This window comes from Orcinus orca, chromosome 10 (genome assembly GCF_937001465.1).
Source record: "Orcinus orca chromosome 10, mOrcOrc1.1, whole genome shotgun sequence".
Classification (NCBI taxonomy): domain Eukaryota; kingdom Metazoa; phylum Chordata; class Mammalia; order Artiodactyla; family Delphinidae; genus Orcinus; species Orcinus orca.
In genome coordinates, this window is record NC_064568.1 from 77284482 (window position 1) to 77304077 (window position 19596).

Consider the following 19596-nt stretch of genomic DNA (forward strand, 5'->3'; position numbering starts at 1 on the left):
TTCAATATCCTTTGATAACCCATAATGGAAAAGAATATGAAAAAGGATAGATAGATAGATAGATAGATGCATATAAAACTGAGTCACTTTTCTGTACAGCAGAAATTAAACACAACATTGTAAATCAACTATACTTCAATCAAATTTTTTAAATAAATAAATAAAGAAGTGTTACCTTAACCTGAACTGCTGTGGTTCTGGGAAAGGGACCCAGAGACACCCAGGAAAGCTGGGCTATTTCAGGTCCTCCTTCACTCTTTGCTCCACTCTACCAAAATCTGGAGCTTCAAGATAACTGGACTAGTCTTTGGGGACGTTTCTTAAAGTCCTTCAAGCTGTCGGAGCCCACGTCATGCGGCTCACCCCATCATCCACTGGGCATCAGCCTAAGTCAGCAGTAGCTCCCTCAGCGTCCACTGGCTCCTAAACTAGACTTTCAACTTTGGTTTGGTTTTGGCAATTCATTCAACACACATATTTGTTGGCAATTTACAGAATTTCTTTCAATGTAATCACTAGGCAGCCCTCCCTGCCTGCACACCTCTAAATTTTTATTTTCTGGAAATTGATGTTGGCCAAAGAAGTAAACAGAAGGTGGGAAGAAAAACGTTATTTACTCAAGCTGTTCCCCTACTTGGAATTTCAGGGAATCTCCCCAAATCTCAGAGGGATCGTAGAATTGTCGAGGTGAGCTGGACGTACCTCCAGGCTGAACTAGCGCCCAAACATCAGTTCGCATTTCTGAATTTTCTGCACTTACGAAGCTCTCGCTCTGTCCAGCCAAGCCTAGCAGGGTACGTCATCACTGCCCTTCCAACTCCCCGTAAACACTGGCTCTTCTCTGGGAGGCAGAGAGAAACACTGGGGCACAGACCCGGTGGTCCTTCTCTCTCTGTCACATGTGGAGGTGGGAGGGGCCCCAGCTCCCCTCTTGGTATCCTTACACACTTACTTGTTCTCTCACAGAAATGGACACTCTGGGTGAGATTGTTGAGATGACAATCACAGCTCTGGAGAGATCCCTCCGTGTGAAGGTAGCATTTCTGGGGATCAAGGCATGAGGGAGGAAACCAGGAGTAGCCGTCGTCACAGGCACAGCGCAGGACCCCGTTCTGGATGCCACAGTCTGCACACAAAAACAGAGCTCGGTCTCACGGGACCTGGTTAATAAATTGGCTATGGTTGAGTTCTCCTCTTTGGTTCTGATATAGAATCTGAACCGAAAGCTAGAGATATTTCTCTCCAAAAGCTGTAAGGATGAGAACAAGATGGAAACAAGTATGTTTAAGGTTAAGGAAACGTCCCACTCAATAGATACTGAGGTTTGATCAGAAACCCAGCTAATGTAACAATCAAGTGTCCGGGGCTAGCGTCCAAAAGAAGGATGTGTGCCCAGTCGGTACCACTTACATGGAGAAAGAAGCAGAAGAGGATATGTCGACCTGAGAGTTATTTAAAGGGTTCTAGATGATATTTGTCCACTGTCTTATCGGAGGCTCCTATCCACCTAGCATCACTCCCCCAAAGTCCCTGTTAGCAATATGGCAAAGGCAGAGAGACCTTTTTGTTGAGAGTCATGATGAAAAATTTTATTAACCAATCCTGTATGCTTGTATTGGACCTAAAACTCTCAATAAAAAACCTTTCCTTCTAAAAAAAAAAAAAAAAACCTTTCCTTTTCAATAGACAAAAAAAAAAAAAAAAAATGGGGCAAAGTCACCACATACGGTTGTGAAAATATGCACAATGGTGTGCAGTAAATGGTTCTCAAACGTGATCATGCATCAGAACCTTCTGGGAGGGGTCTCATCCCAAAGTTTATGATTCAGTAAGTCTGGAATGGAGCCAGGGATCTGCATTTCTTTTAAGTTCCCTGATGCTGCTGCTACTGTCGGTCTGGGTACCACACTCTGAGAACCCTTGCTTTAGATAAATCATTTAACTTCTCCTAACCCCATTGTGGTGGTCATTAGTGCTGTTGGCCAGATATTTTTTACAAGCATTTATTCTTTTCAGCCACAGATATTGGGGGGATGATTGATTCCCCAGCATAACCTAACCTCTCCCGACTCACACACCACCTTCCCCATTTCCACTCCCAGTTACCAGAGACTGACTCACACGTGGTGGCCTTTGCTCTGATAATCTTCACTGGCCCAAAAACAGGGCAAGGCTCCAAAAGCTTCAGAAAGTTCTTCACGTCTCTTTTCTCCTTGGAATCTCGATAGGCTACCTGAAGCAGCAGCTCGTATTCCTGGACTGGACCTAGAGAGAAAGAGAGACCGTCAAAGGCTTCTTTTCTCAGGCTGGGAGGGAGATACTGCAGAGCAAGTGACCTCGGAGCGCTTGTCAGATTCAGCCTGAGGGTCACTGACATGGCTTGGTCACTTCCATTCATCCAGACATGGACTAAAAATGGGCATCCCGAGCAAAGCATCAGACGGTCCACAGGTGCCTAAGACACCTCTCTCCTCTGACTTCGGCCAGGCCAGCTGCTCTGTGCTCTCTGACCCACCCCAGCATCGCCCTCCTGACTTTATATACTTCTCAGGTCACATCCAGAGTCAAGTTTCAGGGTCAAGACTGAAGGGAGAAGAGGTGAGAAAGTCCTGGTCACTCTACCCGACTCCTCCCCCAGCTCTGGTCTCCTGGATGTATCTTTGATATAAAACCCCCAGTCCCCTCTTTCCTCTCCAAAGAGCCCTTCCTTCTCCTGTACAAATGTTCCACTAATTAGCTGAGTCTGCTATTGAGATGAAATGCACGAGTAAAACCAAACCAAACCTTACTTGAGCCTTGATGCACCCTCACCTCCACCCTATCGTTTCTGAGCAGTACCTTTTGTTTCCCTAAGAAGAGACCATTAGGTGTTTGGGGCTGGGAGAGAAGAGGAATCGCACCCAGAATTCACTTCGGCACATTCACATGAAACTCTGTATGAAGTTCCATGGGGTCTCAAAATCTTCCCAAGGTCCTCTGTGGACCCCAGGTTAAGAATGTGAAGGGCCTCAGAGAAAAAGAGGCAAAAGGTGAACATCCTTTCTTCCTGGGTCTCATTTTGTTATCATCGGCAGTGAAATCTCTTAGAATCCCTTAGATCTCTCAGGACGGGACCATGCTTTCTACAGGCACAGGTGAGATGGGGAGCTTCTATGAGACTGTCCCATTTCTTAAGGGTCCGGGGGAGCTGGGAGATTTAGAGGGAAGAAAAGCAGCTGGATCAATCCCTAGGCTTCTCAGAAGGAAATCCAGAAGCTGCAGCATGTCCCGGGACATTTACAGGAGACTCCTGCCTGCTGTAGTTGCCACCAGCTCACCCCTCTCCGCATCTCCTTAAGGCCGGAAACTCTGTCCCGGCCTTGGGAATTACTCCATGGGATGTAAGCTAAGGGGAGGCCCAAGCAGGTAATAGGTGGGGAAGGGGCGAAAGATGAATGGCTCTGGTTCTGGAGCCAGACTGACTGGGCGTTGAATCCTGCCCCACCCACCCACCGGCCTTGTCAGTTTCACTATCTGTAAAACAAAGATGGAGATTGTACCTAACTCAGAGGATCTTTGTGAGGATTTAATTCCTCTAACACACTTAGGATAGTGCATGGCACTGGTAACACCTTTCCATGGCATTCCAAGCTGAAGCTCTGGTTTCATTTTCCCAATGAATTGTAGCCTTGCTACAGTGTGGGAAGGTCTATGGCCCTATTAGCACATTGCTGGATGGCAGATTCATGGCACCGTAAAAAGGCTTTTGAGGACTGACCCAGGAACCTAACCACCGTCTGTGTGTACCATTGTTTCCATGAGGAAATATATACAGTGCTTGAAACATCAGACCCGCAAATCAAATTCCAGACCACAACTCCTTCCTGGACTGAAGTCTGTGCCATGCATTACATTATTGGGATCAAGGTGAAGAGGGAAAGGACGAGTATGCAGCAGCTACTGGCTGGCTATGGGACAGGATACTATGCCTCTATTATATTATTTCATCCTCACAAGGAATTACTGTAATTAGCGTTTTACGGATTTGAGGTATTTAACGATGTGCCAAAGATCATAAAACCCACCAGGAGCGCCCCTGGGATTTGAACCCTGCTCTCTGGGCTCCAGGGTGTACTGTACCGTGCTATCTGAGGGAGTCTCACCTAGAGGCTTTTTCTTATTCCGAATGAGTTCTTGCTTTGTTTTGATGCCATCATCACTCTGTTAAGAGAAAAAAAAAAGAAGAAGAATTACAGCGAGGCTTGGTCATATTGTATTTCATAAGGCCTCGCTGGATTTCCCAGATAAACTGAAATCATGGATCTAAAATGCAAGCCAGGGATGGTGGGGGAGGGGGGCAGAAAAGGACATCGCTGAGGCACCTTTTGAGCACAAACCTGAAGGACGCAGGAAAGTGAGGATCCCTGAGAAAGAACTTCCCAGGAGGAGGGAGGAACAGGTGCAAAGGCCCTGGTATAAGAATATGCCTGGCACGCGAAGGCCAGAGTAGCTAAGTGGAGTCGGGGAGGCGGGGCAGGAAGTGACGTCAGAGAGTATCTCTGGGGAGGCAGGTCCTGTAGATCCTTCCGGGCTGTGGCAAGGGCTTAGCTTTGGCTTGAGTGGGATGGGAGCCCGCTGGAAAGTTCTGAACAGAGGAAAGATGTGCTCTGCTCCACTTTCTAGAAGGCTCAATCCTGCAGCCGTGTTGGGGATAGACAAGCACCGAAGCAATGAGAGCGTTTCAGGAGCTACCGAGATAATATAGGTGAGAGATGATGAAGGTGTGGATCAGGATGGTAGCCATGGAGTTGGTGAGAAGTGTTTGGATTCTGGATATATTTTAAAGAGAAAACCAGAAAAAAAGATCTAATGGTTTAGACGTGGATTATGAGAAGTGTCAAGCGTAATAATAATTTTTCTGCCTAAGCAGCTGGAGAGACAGTGATACCACTTGCTGAGATGGGCAAGGAGAAGCAGGTTTGGTGAGAAAAAAACGAGAGTTTAATTCTGGACATACTAAGTTGAGGGGATATTGGCACCCAACTGGAGATACCAAGTAGGTAGTAGATAGGTGAGTGTGGCGTTCGGGGAACAGGTGTGAGAAGGAGACACAGATTTTGGAGTCATTGGCATGCAGAGAACATTAAAACCATGACCCCAGATGAAAGCATCAAGAAAGTGAGTAGAGTGTGGAGAGAAAGGAACCCTCCTACGCTGCTGGTGGGAATGGAAATTGGTGCAGCCACTATGGAGATCAGTATGGAGGTTCCTTAAAAAAACTAAGAATAGTGTTGCCAGATGATCCTGCAATCCCACTCCTGGGCATATATCCAGAGAAAACTCTAATCTGAAAAGATACATACACCCCAGTGTTCACAGCAGCACTATTTACAATAGCCAAAACATGGAAGCTACCTAAGTGCCCATTGACAGATGAATGGATAAAGAAGACGTGGCATAGATGTGGAATATTACTCAGGCATATAAAAGAATGAAATAATGCCATTTGCAGCAACATGGATGGACCTAGAGATTATCATACTAAGGGAAGTGTGTCAGAAAGAGAAGGACAAATATCATATGATATCACTTATACGGGGAATCTAAAACAATGATACAAACGAACTTACTTACAAAACAGAAACAGACTCACAGACTTAGAGAATGGACTTATGGTCACCAGAGGGGACAGGGGCAGGTGGGGAGCGATAAATTAGGAGTTTGGGATTAACAGATACACACTACTATGTATAAAACAGATAAACAACAAGGACCTACTGTATAGCACAGGGAACTATACTCAAAGTCTTATAATAACCTATAATGGAAAGGAATCTGAAAAAGAATATATATATGTATACATATATATATGTATAACTGAATCACTTTGCTGTATACCTGAAGCTAACACATTGTAAATTAACTATGTAAACTAAACTAAAATATGTAAATTATTACTTCAATTAAAAAAAAAGGTTATTGGGGGAAAAAAAGGAAAGTGAGTATAGATAGGGAAGAGGCCAAGGACTGCTAATGTCGATCTCTATGCTTTTCCTCCATCAAAGAGGCCATAGGAGAGGATGCGCCGAGTTAGAAAACATCTCCAGTATGGCCTAGTCCAAGATCCCGGTTTTTGCAGTCAGGTCATCCAAGCTCCAAGAGGTGAAATGACTCATCCAAGGCCACACAGCTAATGCTGGTACTGCTGAGACAAGAACCCAGCACTTCTGATGCCAAGTCTATGAAATTTTGTCACTGCAGTTGCCTAGAGAGTGACAGACGCTCAAAGTGCCAGAAGGACAGAGGGGAGGTGGTAGAGAAGAAAACGGGACGTATGCAAACTCACCCCCAGGAAGACATTCCAGCCCTCGGTGATCATGAAGAAGGAGAAGAGCCAGGGCATAGGAACTCTCATCTTCCCCTGGCCCCTCCTGCTTCTGGACAGGACAAGAACAGCTGGAGTCACAGTCTGTGACTAGACGTGTGTGCCATGCAAGGCTGAGGCACAAAAACAAGTCATTCAAGCCAACATTTTTAAATGCACACAGGGGTAAAGCCTAGCTGGGCTCATCAGAAGCCCTGAGCATATGGTTATATTTTTCCACCAGAGACAACATCACTTCCACTCCCACTGCAGAACTAGTGAATTTTTCTCTTACAAACCTACTAGAAAATTTCTCCAGAACTCTCTTCTACGTTTAAGTTTGATCTAAGTGATCAAATTTGACTCAACACAGGCTATTTTAAAATCATGGCTTGCTTTACTTTGTAGCTGGGTGCATTTAACATCCAGCCTTTTATATTTCACTGAGGTTTTCTTTTCATCTCAGTAAAGGCAGGCATTCAAATAACCAAGGACCGTAGAACCATTAATATAAAGAGAGACTCTGAGTATTTCAGCATAAAAATAATAGTGAACCAATCCAGCAAAGTTCCTTGTTCATAGTTCATGTAATTAGCAACCAACTGTGCTCAAGTTCATGGGTATCTTAGAATAATTTAGACAAAACTCAGCCCATAGTCATGGTCACAAGATCTAATCATTTACACACAGGTTATTTGGTGGCAATGAAAAAAATCACGAGTTAGAACTGTTCTGTCTAATGTAGTAGCCACTAGCCACATGTGACAGTCTACTTTTAATTAGAATAAATTTAATTTTAATTAGAATAAAATGGAATGAAAAACTCAATTTCTCAGTCATACTAGCCACATTTCAAGTGCTCAATAACCACATGTGGCTAGTGGTTACCATGTTAGGCAGTGTAGACACAGAACACTTTCATCATTGCCAAAAATTTTATTGGGCATGGAATATTACTCAGCCTTTAAAAAGAAAAAAAATTCTGTCACGTGCTATGATCATGGATGAACCTTAAGGGCGTTATGTTAAATGACATAAGCCAATCACAAAATGGCAAGTACTATATGATTCCACTTATATGAGGATCTAAAGAAGTCAGACTCATAGAAATAGACGGAAGAATGCGGTTGCCAGGGGCTGGGAGGAGGGGGTAGAGGGGAGTTGTTATTCACTGGGTATAGAGTTTCAATTTTGCCAAAAGGAAAAGTTCTAGAAATCTGTGGCACAACAGTGTAAATATATTTAACACTGCTGAACTTTACACTTAAAAATGGCTAAGATGGTATGTTTTATGTTGTGTGGGGTTTTGTTAACAAAAATTTTTTAAAAAGTTTTATTGGCCAGTATTGACAGAACATGAAGGAATACTTCCCTGTGGCCTTCCTCATAGTTGATGTGGTTAGCAACAAATTGTCCTCAAGTTCATGGTTATCTCAGAATAATTTAGACAAAAGTCCATAGTCATGGTCATAAAATTCCCTTTCTCTTTACATCTCCATAGGAAAAGATGAAGAGCTATGATTCCCAAGCTCAGTAACCCACCATTGGAATAAGTGCCTGGGGACAGCAGCACAGAAGCCCAGGGTTGGTTCTCCAGCCCTTACCTTGCTTCCTGGGTGCACTTTAAACTTCATACACGCCTTGCCATCCCAACAGTGCGGCCTCAGGCTTTGCTCTCTGACCTACAAGAAAAGAGAACAGGTGGGAAAGGATGGAGTGAGAGGCGGAGATTAGCAGATGTAAGCTTTTATATATCGAATAGATAACAACAAGGTCCTACTGTATAGCACAGGGGACTGTATTCAATGTCCTGGAATAAACCATAATGGAAAACAATATTTTTAAAAAGAATTTATATATACATATAACTGAATCACTTTGCTATACAGCAGAAATTAATACAACATTGTAAATCAACTATGCTTCAATTTTAAAAAATATTGATTAAAAAGAAGAAAAGAGAAAAGGCATTAGAGACAGGGTAACGACTCCCACAGATGTGCCTACATGTCAGCAGAGATTCCTTCTAGGGCTTTCTAGGGCAGCATGAAAAATAAGCCATGAGACACATACCCGTTTTGTATTTACCTTCTCCCCTTAGGGAATGGTCCTCGCGTGCTCCCATCCACCTGCCTGCCAAGACTCCCCCTAAATCGACAGCTTTAACGTTCTTTGGGCAGCTGTCCAGTCTCCAGATCATTCTTCCCCATCTTCCTTCCCAAAAGCTGCTCTGAGTCCTATTCGCTCTGGTCTGTGCTTTCTGCTTTCCAAAAGGGATGGATGTTTGCCTCTGGAGTGGTGTTTTTCAAATATTTTTGACCCCATAGAAAGAAACATATTTTATAACATGAGGGTATAGATACACACATAATAAAATGTGTATATATCTGTATTATGTATATATATATAGATATATATATATACTCACACATAATGAAAATTTTATATATATGTAAAATAACTGAACAGTTTTGTGAAATAGAACTTCTTTTTCTGTGCCCTTTGGATATTTTCTATTTGTTTTTATTTATATATCTGTTTGTTTGTTTATTTATTGGTGAATTGCCACGTCCTGCTAAATTTATTTCCCAGTACCCTCCTGGAGTGCTGCCAGAGCTTGTGCTCTTTCCAGCCCCTTTCCCAATTTTCCTCCACTTCCAGGGACAATTTTTAACATGATCTACCCTCTCTCTTGCGCCAGGGCCTGCTTCCAAACGGGAGGCCTGGCCCTCATATGGCTCTTTCTCTCCATCTCTCTCTCTTTGAAAAATCTCTTTCTCGCATGTAGCATTCAGGCCTGAGGCTGCAAACCCACCGTGAGGAGGCCTGGGTGACAGCTCCAAGCGTGTGAGGAAACTCTCTCATCCTCTCAGCCTGTTAATTCTCTCTTCTTCCCACACTGGAGGGTGGAGCCTGGGCTGTCTCCTTGGACTGGCTAGAAATGGTCAACTGGAACTTATAATCAGGGTTTCAGACCAGTGATTCCCAGTCACTGGTCTATAGGCCAGTCATGAATAGCCGGACTATGAAAAAGGGGGAGGAGCTGGGAAGGAGACAAGGAAACACTTAGGGGCTCATTTGAAAATAATGGTGCCCCTATCCCACAGTAAGCCTACTAAATCTTATGCAGATCAGGCACTGCCATGTGGTTATTAAAGGTTATTAAACCTTTAAGGTTATTAAGGTTATTAAAGCTTCCCAAGCGAGGCTGACCCCCAGACAGCTTTGAGAGCTGTTATTCTAGACTGCTTCTAGGAGAGGGAAAAAGAGTTCTGCCCCGAGGCTAATACTGTGATTTGAATTCTCCTTTGGGATTTGGGACCAAACGTCAAATTTATCAAAATGTTTTCTTTGCTCCCTTGGTGCACTCAGCTCCCTCTGGGGTAGGGTTGGAAGATTGACTTTCAGATAAATAACAAATAATGTTTTGGTGTAAGTATGTGCCACACAATATTTGGGACACTATTCATTGTCCAGAATTACAACTGTTTTTCTGAAATTCAAATTTAACTGGGCTGTATTTGACAACTAATCAAAAGGAGGAGAATCGTTATCTCCGGGTGCATGGGTCAAAACGGGCTCTGTGGCTAGCCTGCAAAGGCTTCAGGTCCTGGCGTTTATCAACCGGACTCCTTTTGACACTTTTTTAGGCTTTCTATGCCTCGGTTTGCTCATCTATAAGATGGGGAAAGTCGTATCTAATTCAGAGGTTCTTCGGAGAATCGAATGAGTAATTGAATATAGAGGACTCAGAACAACGCCTGACAGGTGGTGAGCCTCAATGATTGATAGCTGCTAATATTAGTATGACTAGCGTTTCAATCTCACCACCAGTTTTTGTAGTTACTTGTTGGATTGTGTCAGAATTTGACTTCAATCTGAGGCAAATTAACTGGTCAAATAAGAGGTGCCCCTGGGTTGATAGCTAGCACTGTATCAATGGAGGGATCCCAGCTTGGAGGTAGTAAAAATACATTTTTACAGTAACTTAGTTATCTGACTCTAAAGAGGGTCAAGAAATACTGTGTGTGTGTGTGTGTGTGTGTGTGTGTGTTGAGGTGTAATCTTAAATCCAACTTAACTTTGCCTTCCCTAGAGGCAAACCCCATGGTATTTTCAGCACGTCCCTTCTAAACTGGAAGGGTCCTGATTATTTAAAAAAAAATTCTCAGAATCCACGTTCCCTTGCCATAGACGAGAAGCTGTTTTTGTCATCAGAGTGTGTGTGCTTGTCTACAACACACGTCTCTCTGTGCAGCTGGGGGCCAGTGATGCCTGACGTACAGCTGTGTTGGCCCGGGCGTCCATGGGAGGCCCTGGCATCCATGGGAAGACTTGGCCGTGGTGGGACTCCCCTCACTTCCTTGAATTCATTCAAATGAATTCATTCCTGATAATCCCTGTCCTTCAGTTTTTAGAGAACAATCATTAGAATTTGCTATTACGCCTCTGGAGACAGCTGCCCATTGTCTCCTCAATCTTCCAGTTATGTATTTATGGATCCAAATATCATTTATTTATATCAACAGCTGTCTCCTTATCAACAGTGGTGCTTAACTAGCACTCTCACATACATTTTCTAGCATTTTTAGCAACATTCTATTCTTAAGAAGAGTTAAACTCTTGGGCTGTTTTCCTGGCATCAATATGTATGGTATTATGTTTCTTCCTCTATAAATAGAAGAATTCCCAGTAGAACTGTCACCCTCCTCTCTGCCTTGGACTCACATGTGCACACATGCATAACACACACACACACACACAGACACACACACACACACAAATGGAAAGAACAGATCTCCAGCTGGGATCTGAAAGAAATCAGGATTCAAATAGAACTGATTAATAGGCAGAGGACCTTTAAAATCTCGGTTTTATTTTATGTCTTATTTTATAAGTTTTTGGTCACATTTTCATTGGGATCTGCCTTTGGATAGGAGTCCTTGGGCCATTTGCCTTTGAGAAGAGTTTCTTTGCATTCCTTTCAGTAGGCAGATATGGTAAAGACAGGTGGGGATATAGGTGGGAGACGGAAAAGATAACCAATGTCATATACGGAAAAATGTTTGGTGGTTTGGTAATTTTTATGAGCTAGACCAACTTCTTTTGGAAGGACTATAAAGTTATTTAAAAGTTCAGTGAGTGTCTGTATAAACATGTGTTCCCAGTAAAATTTTAAACACATATTTTATATTGCAGCATGTTTTTAGTGTGTTCATGTTGAATAAACTCAGTGGGAAAAGACCTAGATGAATTAGACCCTAACTTCAGCACTGTCCCTTATCTGCTAGAATTTGTGAAAGTTAAAAAGAAAACTTGCTGGACTCAGTTTCCTTTTCTATAAAGTAAGCAAGAAAATAGGGTGCCCTCAGATCTGTTCACATTCAGATTCCATTATTATATGCCCATTTCCCAGTTTCTATTTGTATATGTAATTGTTCTTTTCATTAGTGTCTGTCAGTCAGCAAATCTGAGTCTAGAAAGATTAAATTGTTTTTACTGGACTCTGTTCCTGTGTCCTCCTCATACTGGTTATTATCATTCCGGAACATCTTTGGAGATGGGCTGAGAACCTGATAAGAATTAAGCCCTTCGGTTGAGAATAGCGGTAGGTTTTTTAAGACCTACGGAGTTGGAAGGCTGGAAGAGACAAAAGGAATTACTTAGCTAAGTTGTCCCTTTCCTTGCAACACTTTACCAATCTGCTAAACTTTGATTTGTCCAATCACTTGTGTATCGAGAGCCTTGTGTATTGAGCGCCTCCAATTTCCCAGGCAGGGTGTTCGTGCCACCCACTTGGGGAAACTCCAAGAGCCATGATCACACCTACTTTTGAAAACAACTGCTGGGTTGCTGGGGTCTCTCTGTTCCCTATTTAAACTCTCTGATGTTTCACTGAATGGATCTCCCTTCAGAGTCCAGTTTGTGGCCATGCCTCTTATCTGATTCTTTTCCATCCAAAAATTGAGATACATTTCTGACGAGGCCTTCTGTCCTTTGCCACGAATCGGAACTTCAGCTAGAGAGCATTTCTCCTGTTGCTGGTGCTGTCAGCCTAGCTCAGCTGTCTTCTCCCTCCTCACAAGGATTCTGGTTTTTTTTAATTCATTTATCTCTGCTTTGTTTCTTAGAAGAGATACAGAATGACTCGTCGTTCTTAGCTCATCACCCAATACTGCTTTGGGTGTACTGGTTGAGTTTATCACTCACAGACAAGTCTAGCTCAATTCTGTCGTAAAAAGCCTGACTGCCAGCCTCAAGGGTTGGCTCTATTCCAACCCCCTGTAACTGAGGATTTGCTCCTGTCACTCATGGTTCAGTAGAACACAAGTTACCACCAAGCCCTTAAAGCATGATTAATGGCATTCCAGGAAAGGTGCCAAGCTCTTTCTTCAGTCAAGACTTCAGCTTAGCAACTGGGGACCCAGCCTTCCTGGAATCCCCAGGTCATTGTTTCCCATCTTCCCCACTCGAATTTGCTTACTGACAAGCCCAGAGAATCTGACCTTCCTCTTGGACCTTTTGCTTGAAAAATGTACCAGAACCGCACTCAAGGGCGGGGATATTTACATAAGAAGAAATAGGACAATTCTTTCTAATTTACAAAATACTTTCATATGTATTGCTTTGATTATTTGGCAGTTAAGTGGGAATTATTTGGGTTTTACACTTGTGTAAAATGAGAAGGGTAAACCTAAATTCTAAATAGAAAGAATGTATTGACTATTTCCTTAAATTTCTCTCCCCAAAGAACCTGTTATTTCTCTCGGACTCTGGGCCCAGTTCGTTTTGTTGCTTAGGCCATGATTTTAATAGAGTCACAATTATTAACATGATCCCCATCCGAGTTCCTGACAATTAAGCTTTCTTTATTCAGGAAAAAGAAGAATGTATGTTTCAAAGCTATCCTCCTAACAATGTGAGTGTCACCAGTGTCCAAAGAAACTCAGCTCTTCAAGGGAGAAAACACAACTCATCAGGCCTACTGGAAAGAACCTACAGAACGGGCTTTGTGGGGCCTTCATGGGTGAAAGGTCAGATTAAAGATGTTACAAACTGTTCTTGCGTGATCTATTTTTAAATAAGAGTGAAACAATATCTGACTTTTCATTCAGTGCTCACACTGCTAAACCTCAGTTGTTTCAAATCTACCAAAAAACACTCACTCTTTAAGCTTCCCTAAGCATATGAACAGTGTTTTCATCATAATTTCCTAATAAGTAAAAGCACATTTTCCAATGATATTCCCCAAATGATTTTTCTAGAAATAAAGCCAGTTGCCTGGCATTCTACCTATCCTGCAAATGTCATGCCAATCCACATTCAAAAACCTTCTGGGCTTCACGTTACGTACAGATGAAAATCTAACACGTTATCATGGCAAATTTGTTATTTAGACTCCTATAATCTGCCTCAAATGTTCCTTCTGTTAACCTTCTTCTTGCGCATCTTTAATTCCAGGTTATTACATTTTGAGTTTTGATAGACATGGCCAAATGGCCCTCCTAATTTGTACCCATTTACAGTCCCTGGTAAGGTGTAGAAATGCCTGTTTCATCACACTGGCCCCAACATCTTTATAATATTTGCCAAACTGATAGGCAAATATTTATCTAATTGCTTTAATTTTTATGCCTTTGATTATTAATAAAACTAAGCATTTTTCAGATGTTTATTGGTCATTTATATATATTTTTTTCTGGCTTGACTATTTAAGTCATTGTCCAAAGTGTTTCTATTGGAATGTTCACCTATTTCTTAAGAACTGCTTCTAGGAGCTCATCATAGCATGGATATCAGCTCTTTGTCACTCGTGTTATAGATATGTGCCCATCATTTGTCTTTGGTCTTTAACTTTTTACGTCGTCCTGTTCGGCACAAAAGTTTAAGACATTCATCAATGAATGTCTCTGTCAATCCTTTCCATTATGGATTTTAAACTGGGGTCATGCTAAGAATTTTTTTTCTATAAAAAGATGGTAAACATATCCTCCTATATTATCTTCTAACACTTCTTTCAGTGAGTTAGTTCATTTGTTATATACTTTAAAATTCTCAGTCCTTCTGGAGTTATTTTAGGTTTTGGTATAAAATAGGGGTTTACTTTCATTTTCCTCCAAATGAACAACCAGTTATGCTAACTACATTTCTTGACTAAACCATTCTTTATCAAGACCACCTGTAAAATTCTTTATCAATTTTAAAGGTGCACATGGTCATATAATAAAATTCTAACCTAAATATTTTTTAAATTCTATGCTGTGTCTTTTCTTTTGCTAGTTACTTGCTTAATTGGCATCTTGGTCGACAATGTAGAAGAGTGTTATATGCCTAAGAAATATGTTGTTCTCTTAGAAATAATTAGCCCGATTCTCTTAAGAGATTAAGCACAGGAATGTCTTTAAGCAAAATTAGGCTAACGTACAAACACAAGTGTGAAAAGTCGTCATGGAAAATATAATCTGCTTAATACAAACCCTCTTTACCCAAAACTTTGCAGGTGTGAATCTGTTCTGTTGTGACAAAGCTGTCCTAACACCACAAACTTAGAGTAAATGCCTGCTTATCCCTAATAATAAAGGAATTCGTATGATCAGGTTTTTAAAAATTTTGTCTTATAAGAAAGAAGCAAGTGATAAGGAAATTATCTTCAAGACTTTACTTAAAGTTTTTAGTTTAAAAGCCTTTCTTTAAAACAAAACAAAACAAAACACTAGAGTTTCCATGGTTTGTGAGTCTCTGGGGATCAAAGACTGACATTCTCACTGAGGACCCAGAGACACGATGAAGACAAGATGACCTTCGTCAACAAGATTTAACTATATTTTGCACATTTTAGGGCTACATACCTCATGGCTGTTCACCTCTGCATTTTATTCATTCAACTGACTGTGCATGGGAAATTTACTATAATTCTAGGAAATGCCAGGGCACTTTCACACTTAGTAATTCTTATGGATTTTTGGCCTCAACATGCCAGAGCCCAGGTTTTCATCTGCCGTTGAACTGGAGCCTTGATGAGATTATCTGTGGCTTGCTGGGGCGGGGGGTGGGGGTGGGGGGTAAGAAGCCACCCCCCACCCCCACCCCCACCCCCACCCCATCTGCCTCCCCGCCCAGTTCTGTGTACTACAGTGGTGGAATTCAGCAAGGCTAGAACCAGCTGGGCATGGGAGAGAGGATGATGTTCTAGATCTTTTGCACCATCCCTCCAGGTTTCTAAGATTATTTTCATAGCTATCAAGACCGTGTATCCAGTCCAGAACTATGGAGACCTTGACATCCTGTGAGCACATCTCTGCTCAAACACACTCTATGTAGCTATGGGTATTCCCTGCCAAAGACCTTTAGAAAGAGAACAAGGCAGACCATTTTGAAAGTGGCAGAGACATACGTTTAGATTGGGTAGAACGTGGTTTCTTAAGGAGCGGCTATAAGCAAAACTGTGAATTCAGTGACATTGTCCTAGGGATGCCATCCCTCTACTTTCTGGGTCGTTCACCCTGGGGACACACTGCTGCCACTGCTCGTGTCCTTCTGTACCCAGTACCCTCTTGCTTCATCCAGTTCACACTTGCTCCCAGCCAAGCTGCTAAAAAATGTCACTGACACCCTAGTTTGAATGAATGTGTTCATTTACTTTTTCTAGGAGGATATTTGTATCCCTTTAATTGTGCAATGAATGACACCAGAGGGCACATGGATGCCAAAGTATTGTGCTCGCCTAACCCTCAGCACCACAAGAGATAAACCCTGTGATGGGAACCCTGTCCTTGCTTTTAAAAAGGAATAAAGAAATACACTGTCTTTTTAGAGAAGCAAGACATATGTACCTTTGAGGCCTGTCGGCAACAATTTCCATCAACTTGTGGTCATGCACAGAATAGGAGTGTTTGAAAGTCAAGTTTCTTAGACTCAACACAAACAGGCTCTCTTTTTTTTTTTTTTTTTTTTTTGCGGTATGCGGGCCTCTCACTGCTGTGGCCTCTCCCGTTGCGGAGCACAGGCTCCGGACGCGCAGGCTCAGCGGCCATGGTTCACGGGCCCAGCCACTCCGCGGCATGTGGGATCTTCCCGGACCGGGGCACGAACCCGCGTCCCCTGCATCGGCAGGCGGACTCTCAACCACTGCGCCACCAGGGAAGCCCCAGGCTCTCATTTTAACATTTCATGCTCATGGCTATCATTTTGCAAATCAAGTGACCAGAATTAGGAAAGCTAAATAATTTGCTCAAGATTATGTTACTTGTTAATGGTTGAATAAAGTACTATATGTGGCTACATAATATACAATCCTTTTAAATTTGAGTTATGGTTGAATAATTAATAGTGGTTTTATTAAGAACGTAACAAAAGGTTTGTGCTAATACTCTGATAAATTATAGAATGTACTTTTATCTGTTTTTGTTACTTCTCTTGTCTCTGTAATTTCCAGCCTATGTGTGTTATTATCAGGTTTAGTTTAATGGATTTCTCCATGGAAATGCCAAAGTCATCATTTTTCCACATTTCTCCACCCTGACCTTCTTCCTATACCTCCTTTGGTAACTTCTCATTATTTAGTATCTGGCCTGGATGGATTACATAGAATATCAGGTTTGCATAAATTAATTCTTCATGAAAAAGAAGAAAAGGGAAAAGAAAAATGACTAATTTTCAAGGACTGTCAGAAAATATAGTGTATCACTTTATATTTATTTGGGGAGGGAGCAGAGGAAAGGATTAAAAGGGTCAGTTTGTGGATTTTTTAGAGTCTAGGGAAGGAGTTAAATTGGGAAGCACTTCCTGGAAATATACCAAATGGGTCAAAGCTTAAACTAATTCGTCTTAAAGTGAAAATAAACTTGATCTTATCAAGAATATTTTTATTTCAAGAGATGGCGAGGGGAAATCTATGACTAATTCATGGAAGCCGCGAGATTGACGTTTTAACAATTACCCTTTATTCCAGTCAATCCATTTCCCAGGCACACCCCCAAGAATAGGGGTTACCGTGTTGCAATCGACAGAGAGAAGGCTGCGCTTTGAGTCAGCAAACCTCTAGTCTGAGACTCACCAAACATCTCGATTTATATAATTACCGAGAAGCTGAACTCTGTCGTGTCTGCTCATTGTTTTTTCCACTCTCTCTTCCTTTAGTTACCCTTCTTTAGGAAATGGGATATTGAAATCAGAGTTTTCCTCATGCGGAGGGGAAAAATCATCTCAGATTAACAGGTAATAAGGATGATAGTAAGACACATTCTAAGGAATCAAATCACAGCTTTGAGGCTTACCTGTGATTCCTCTCTTCACATCACAGCCCCAGGGAGCCCTTCCTCTGGTGTAACCGTGGCTCAATCACTTCTTGTTCTGTTTGGAAAGATAATCGTAATATCTGAGCCACAGGGGCTCGCTGGCAGGTGTACAGGCCACTGATTCACCAGCAACTCCTGCAGCACGTTGCTGCCCAGTAGGCAGACAAGCCCAGAACACACTCCCTTCAAGAAGGAAGAGAGAAATACCTTTATGTTGACTCTCCCTCCCACTTAAGTCCCTAAGAGGCCTGGTAAGAGGAAAGAGCTCAGAGTCCAAGACCTAATGATTCTCCCAGCACACAGAAATCACAGAAGGAAAATGGGAGAAAAACGCTCTAGGGGAATGCAGGATACTTCTGTCCTAGATTCACGTGTCACATGATGCCACTCTGTCAAGCTTTCACATCCAGCCTCTGGACACCCAGGGCCATAGCCCATAAAGCAGAAGGAATGTAGCCTTTCATGCATAAATTTCAGCTGGGGAGAGGTGGGTCTTTCCAGGGAGGTACGGGGAGAGGTAGATATCATTTTTCCTTTTCCCACTTTCTCACTCAAGGCTGAAGAATCAACCTGCTACTTTCCCAGACAAAGGCACCTCGGACTTCTGGGTGGAATACTATGTAATGGAGGTGGGCAAAAGAGAGCAACGGCGTCCACGCCCAGGGCAAATGCTTTCGGTATATTCTTTGTCCTTAGAAAACCTCGAGCTAAACCTTACTAACTTCTTTCATAAGTTTCTTTCTAAGGAGTCATCCGATTTGAAAGCTGACACTCCACATTTACCAATGACTTGAGGTAGTTGACACTTTAAACCACTCTATAACTTACAAATGATTTGAGGCAGCTTACAATATTAATGCATAAAATTACATTAGAATAGAAATAAAGAAACATAAACGTTCTATACATAAACTATATGTATGTACATGAACTATAAGAAGGGGAAACTATAAGAGTGGAGAGTCACAGGAATAGTGACGTAGACATAGAGAACAGACATGTGGACATGGTGGGGGGGGGGTGGGATGAACTGGGAGATTAGGTTTGACATAAATACGCTACCATATGTAAAATAGATAGCTAGTGGGAACCTGCTGTATAGCACAGGGAGCTCAGCTTGGTGCTCTGTGACGACCTAGATGGGTGGGATGGTGGGGGGAGAGAGAAGTCCAAAAGGGAGGGGATATAGGTACACATATAGCTGATTCACTTCATTGTATAGCAGAAACTAACACAACATTGTAAAGCAATTTTACTCCAATAAAATAAAAAAAGAGTAGGGAGTCAACTAAGAAAAAGAATGTAAATAAAAACCTATGAGGTAGTTACAGTGTTTTGTAAATTTAAAATGTAACTCTAGGAACAGAGCTTCCTAGCAATGAAAAGAGGAAGCTAGTCAGATACATTGTTCTTATTATCAGAAAAGAGGAAGCAGCCATTTTCTCAGGAAGGACAAAATGGTCTTCGGGCACTAAAACCTAACAGAAGTCTCTCTCTCTCTCTTTTTTTTTTTTTTTTTTTTTAGAGTGAACAATATTCCCATATATTAGGGTCTATATTTTCATTCTGAATACCTTTAGTGCCAATCAGGCCTGAACTCATGTGATCCTCTTGTTTCCAACACCATCTGGGCCACTTGGTCCTCATCCTGTCTCTTCATGACCAGGTCTGGATCTGGTCCAGTGGAAGAGCTGTCAAGAGAACAAAGCCATTCCGACAACCTCCAATAGTTCAAGGGCATCAACCATCTCTCCTGTGTCCCCCACCAGCCTGGGTGGAATAAAGCTGATCTCATCATTTAGTCAAGTGAATTCCTTTCTCCTCATGTGCTTTTTCTGCAGGGTTCTGCCTGTTCTGGGGATCCACCTATGGTACGTGGAGACCAAATTTCCATTCAATATGAAGGGTAGAGGACTTCTAGAACTATATACTCTTACTCAGTTGATCCAATGTCTA

At 42.2% G+C, this 19596-nt stretch overlaps 1 protein-coding gene across 3 annotated transcripts in view; it reads right to left on the reverse strand.

The window, feature by feature from the left end:
• The window catches only part of ADGRF1 (adhesion G protein-coupled receptor F1), a 41102-nt gene extending 21769 nt beyond the window's left edge, over positions 1-19333 (reverse strand). Inside the window, exons 1-7 of one of the 3 annotated variants that reach the window (XM_049716335.1) lie at positions 19215-19333; positions 17620-17695; positions 7948-8025; positions 6326-6477; positions 4143-4200; positions 2122-2265; positions 953-1126 (exon numbers count right to left, since the gene is read on the reverse strand). In XM_049716335.1, the coding sequence (XP_049572292.1) occupies positions 953-1126; positions 2122-2265; positions 4143-4200; positions 6326-6394 (445 nt within the window). In that variant the 5' untranslated portion in view covers positions 6395-6477; positions 7948-8025; positions 17620-17695; positions 19215-19333. Of the gene's footprint in view, positions 1-952; positions 1127-2121; positions 2266-4142; positions 4201-6325; positions 6478-7947; positions 8026-17619; positions 17777-19214 lie in introns of those variants that run through there. The other 2 variants (XM_049716334.1, XM_033423866.2) reach the window with 2 other exon arrangements.
• Between the last annotated feature and the right edge of the window lie 263 nt (positions 19334-19596).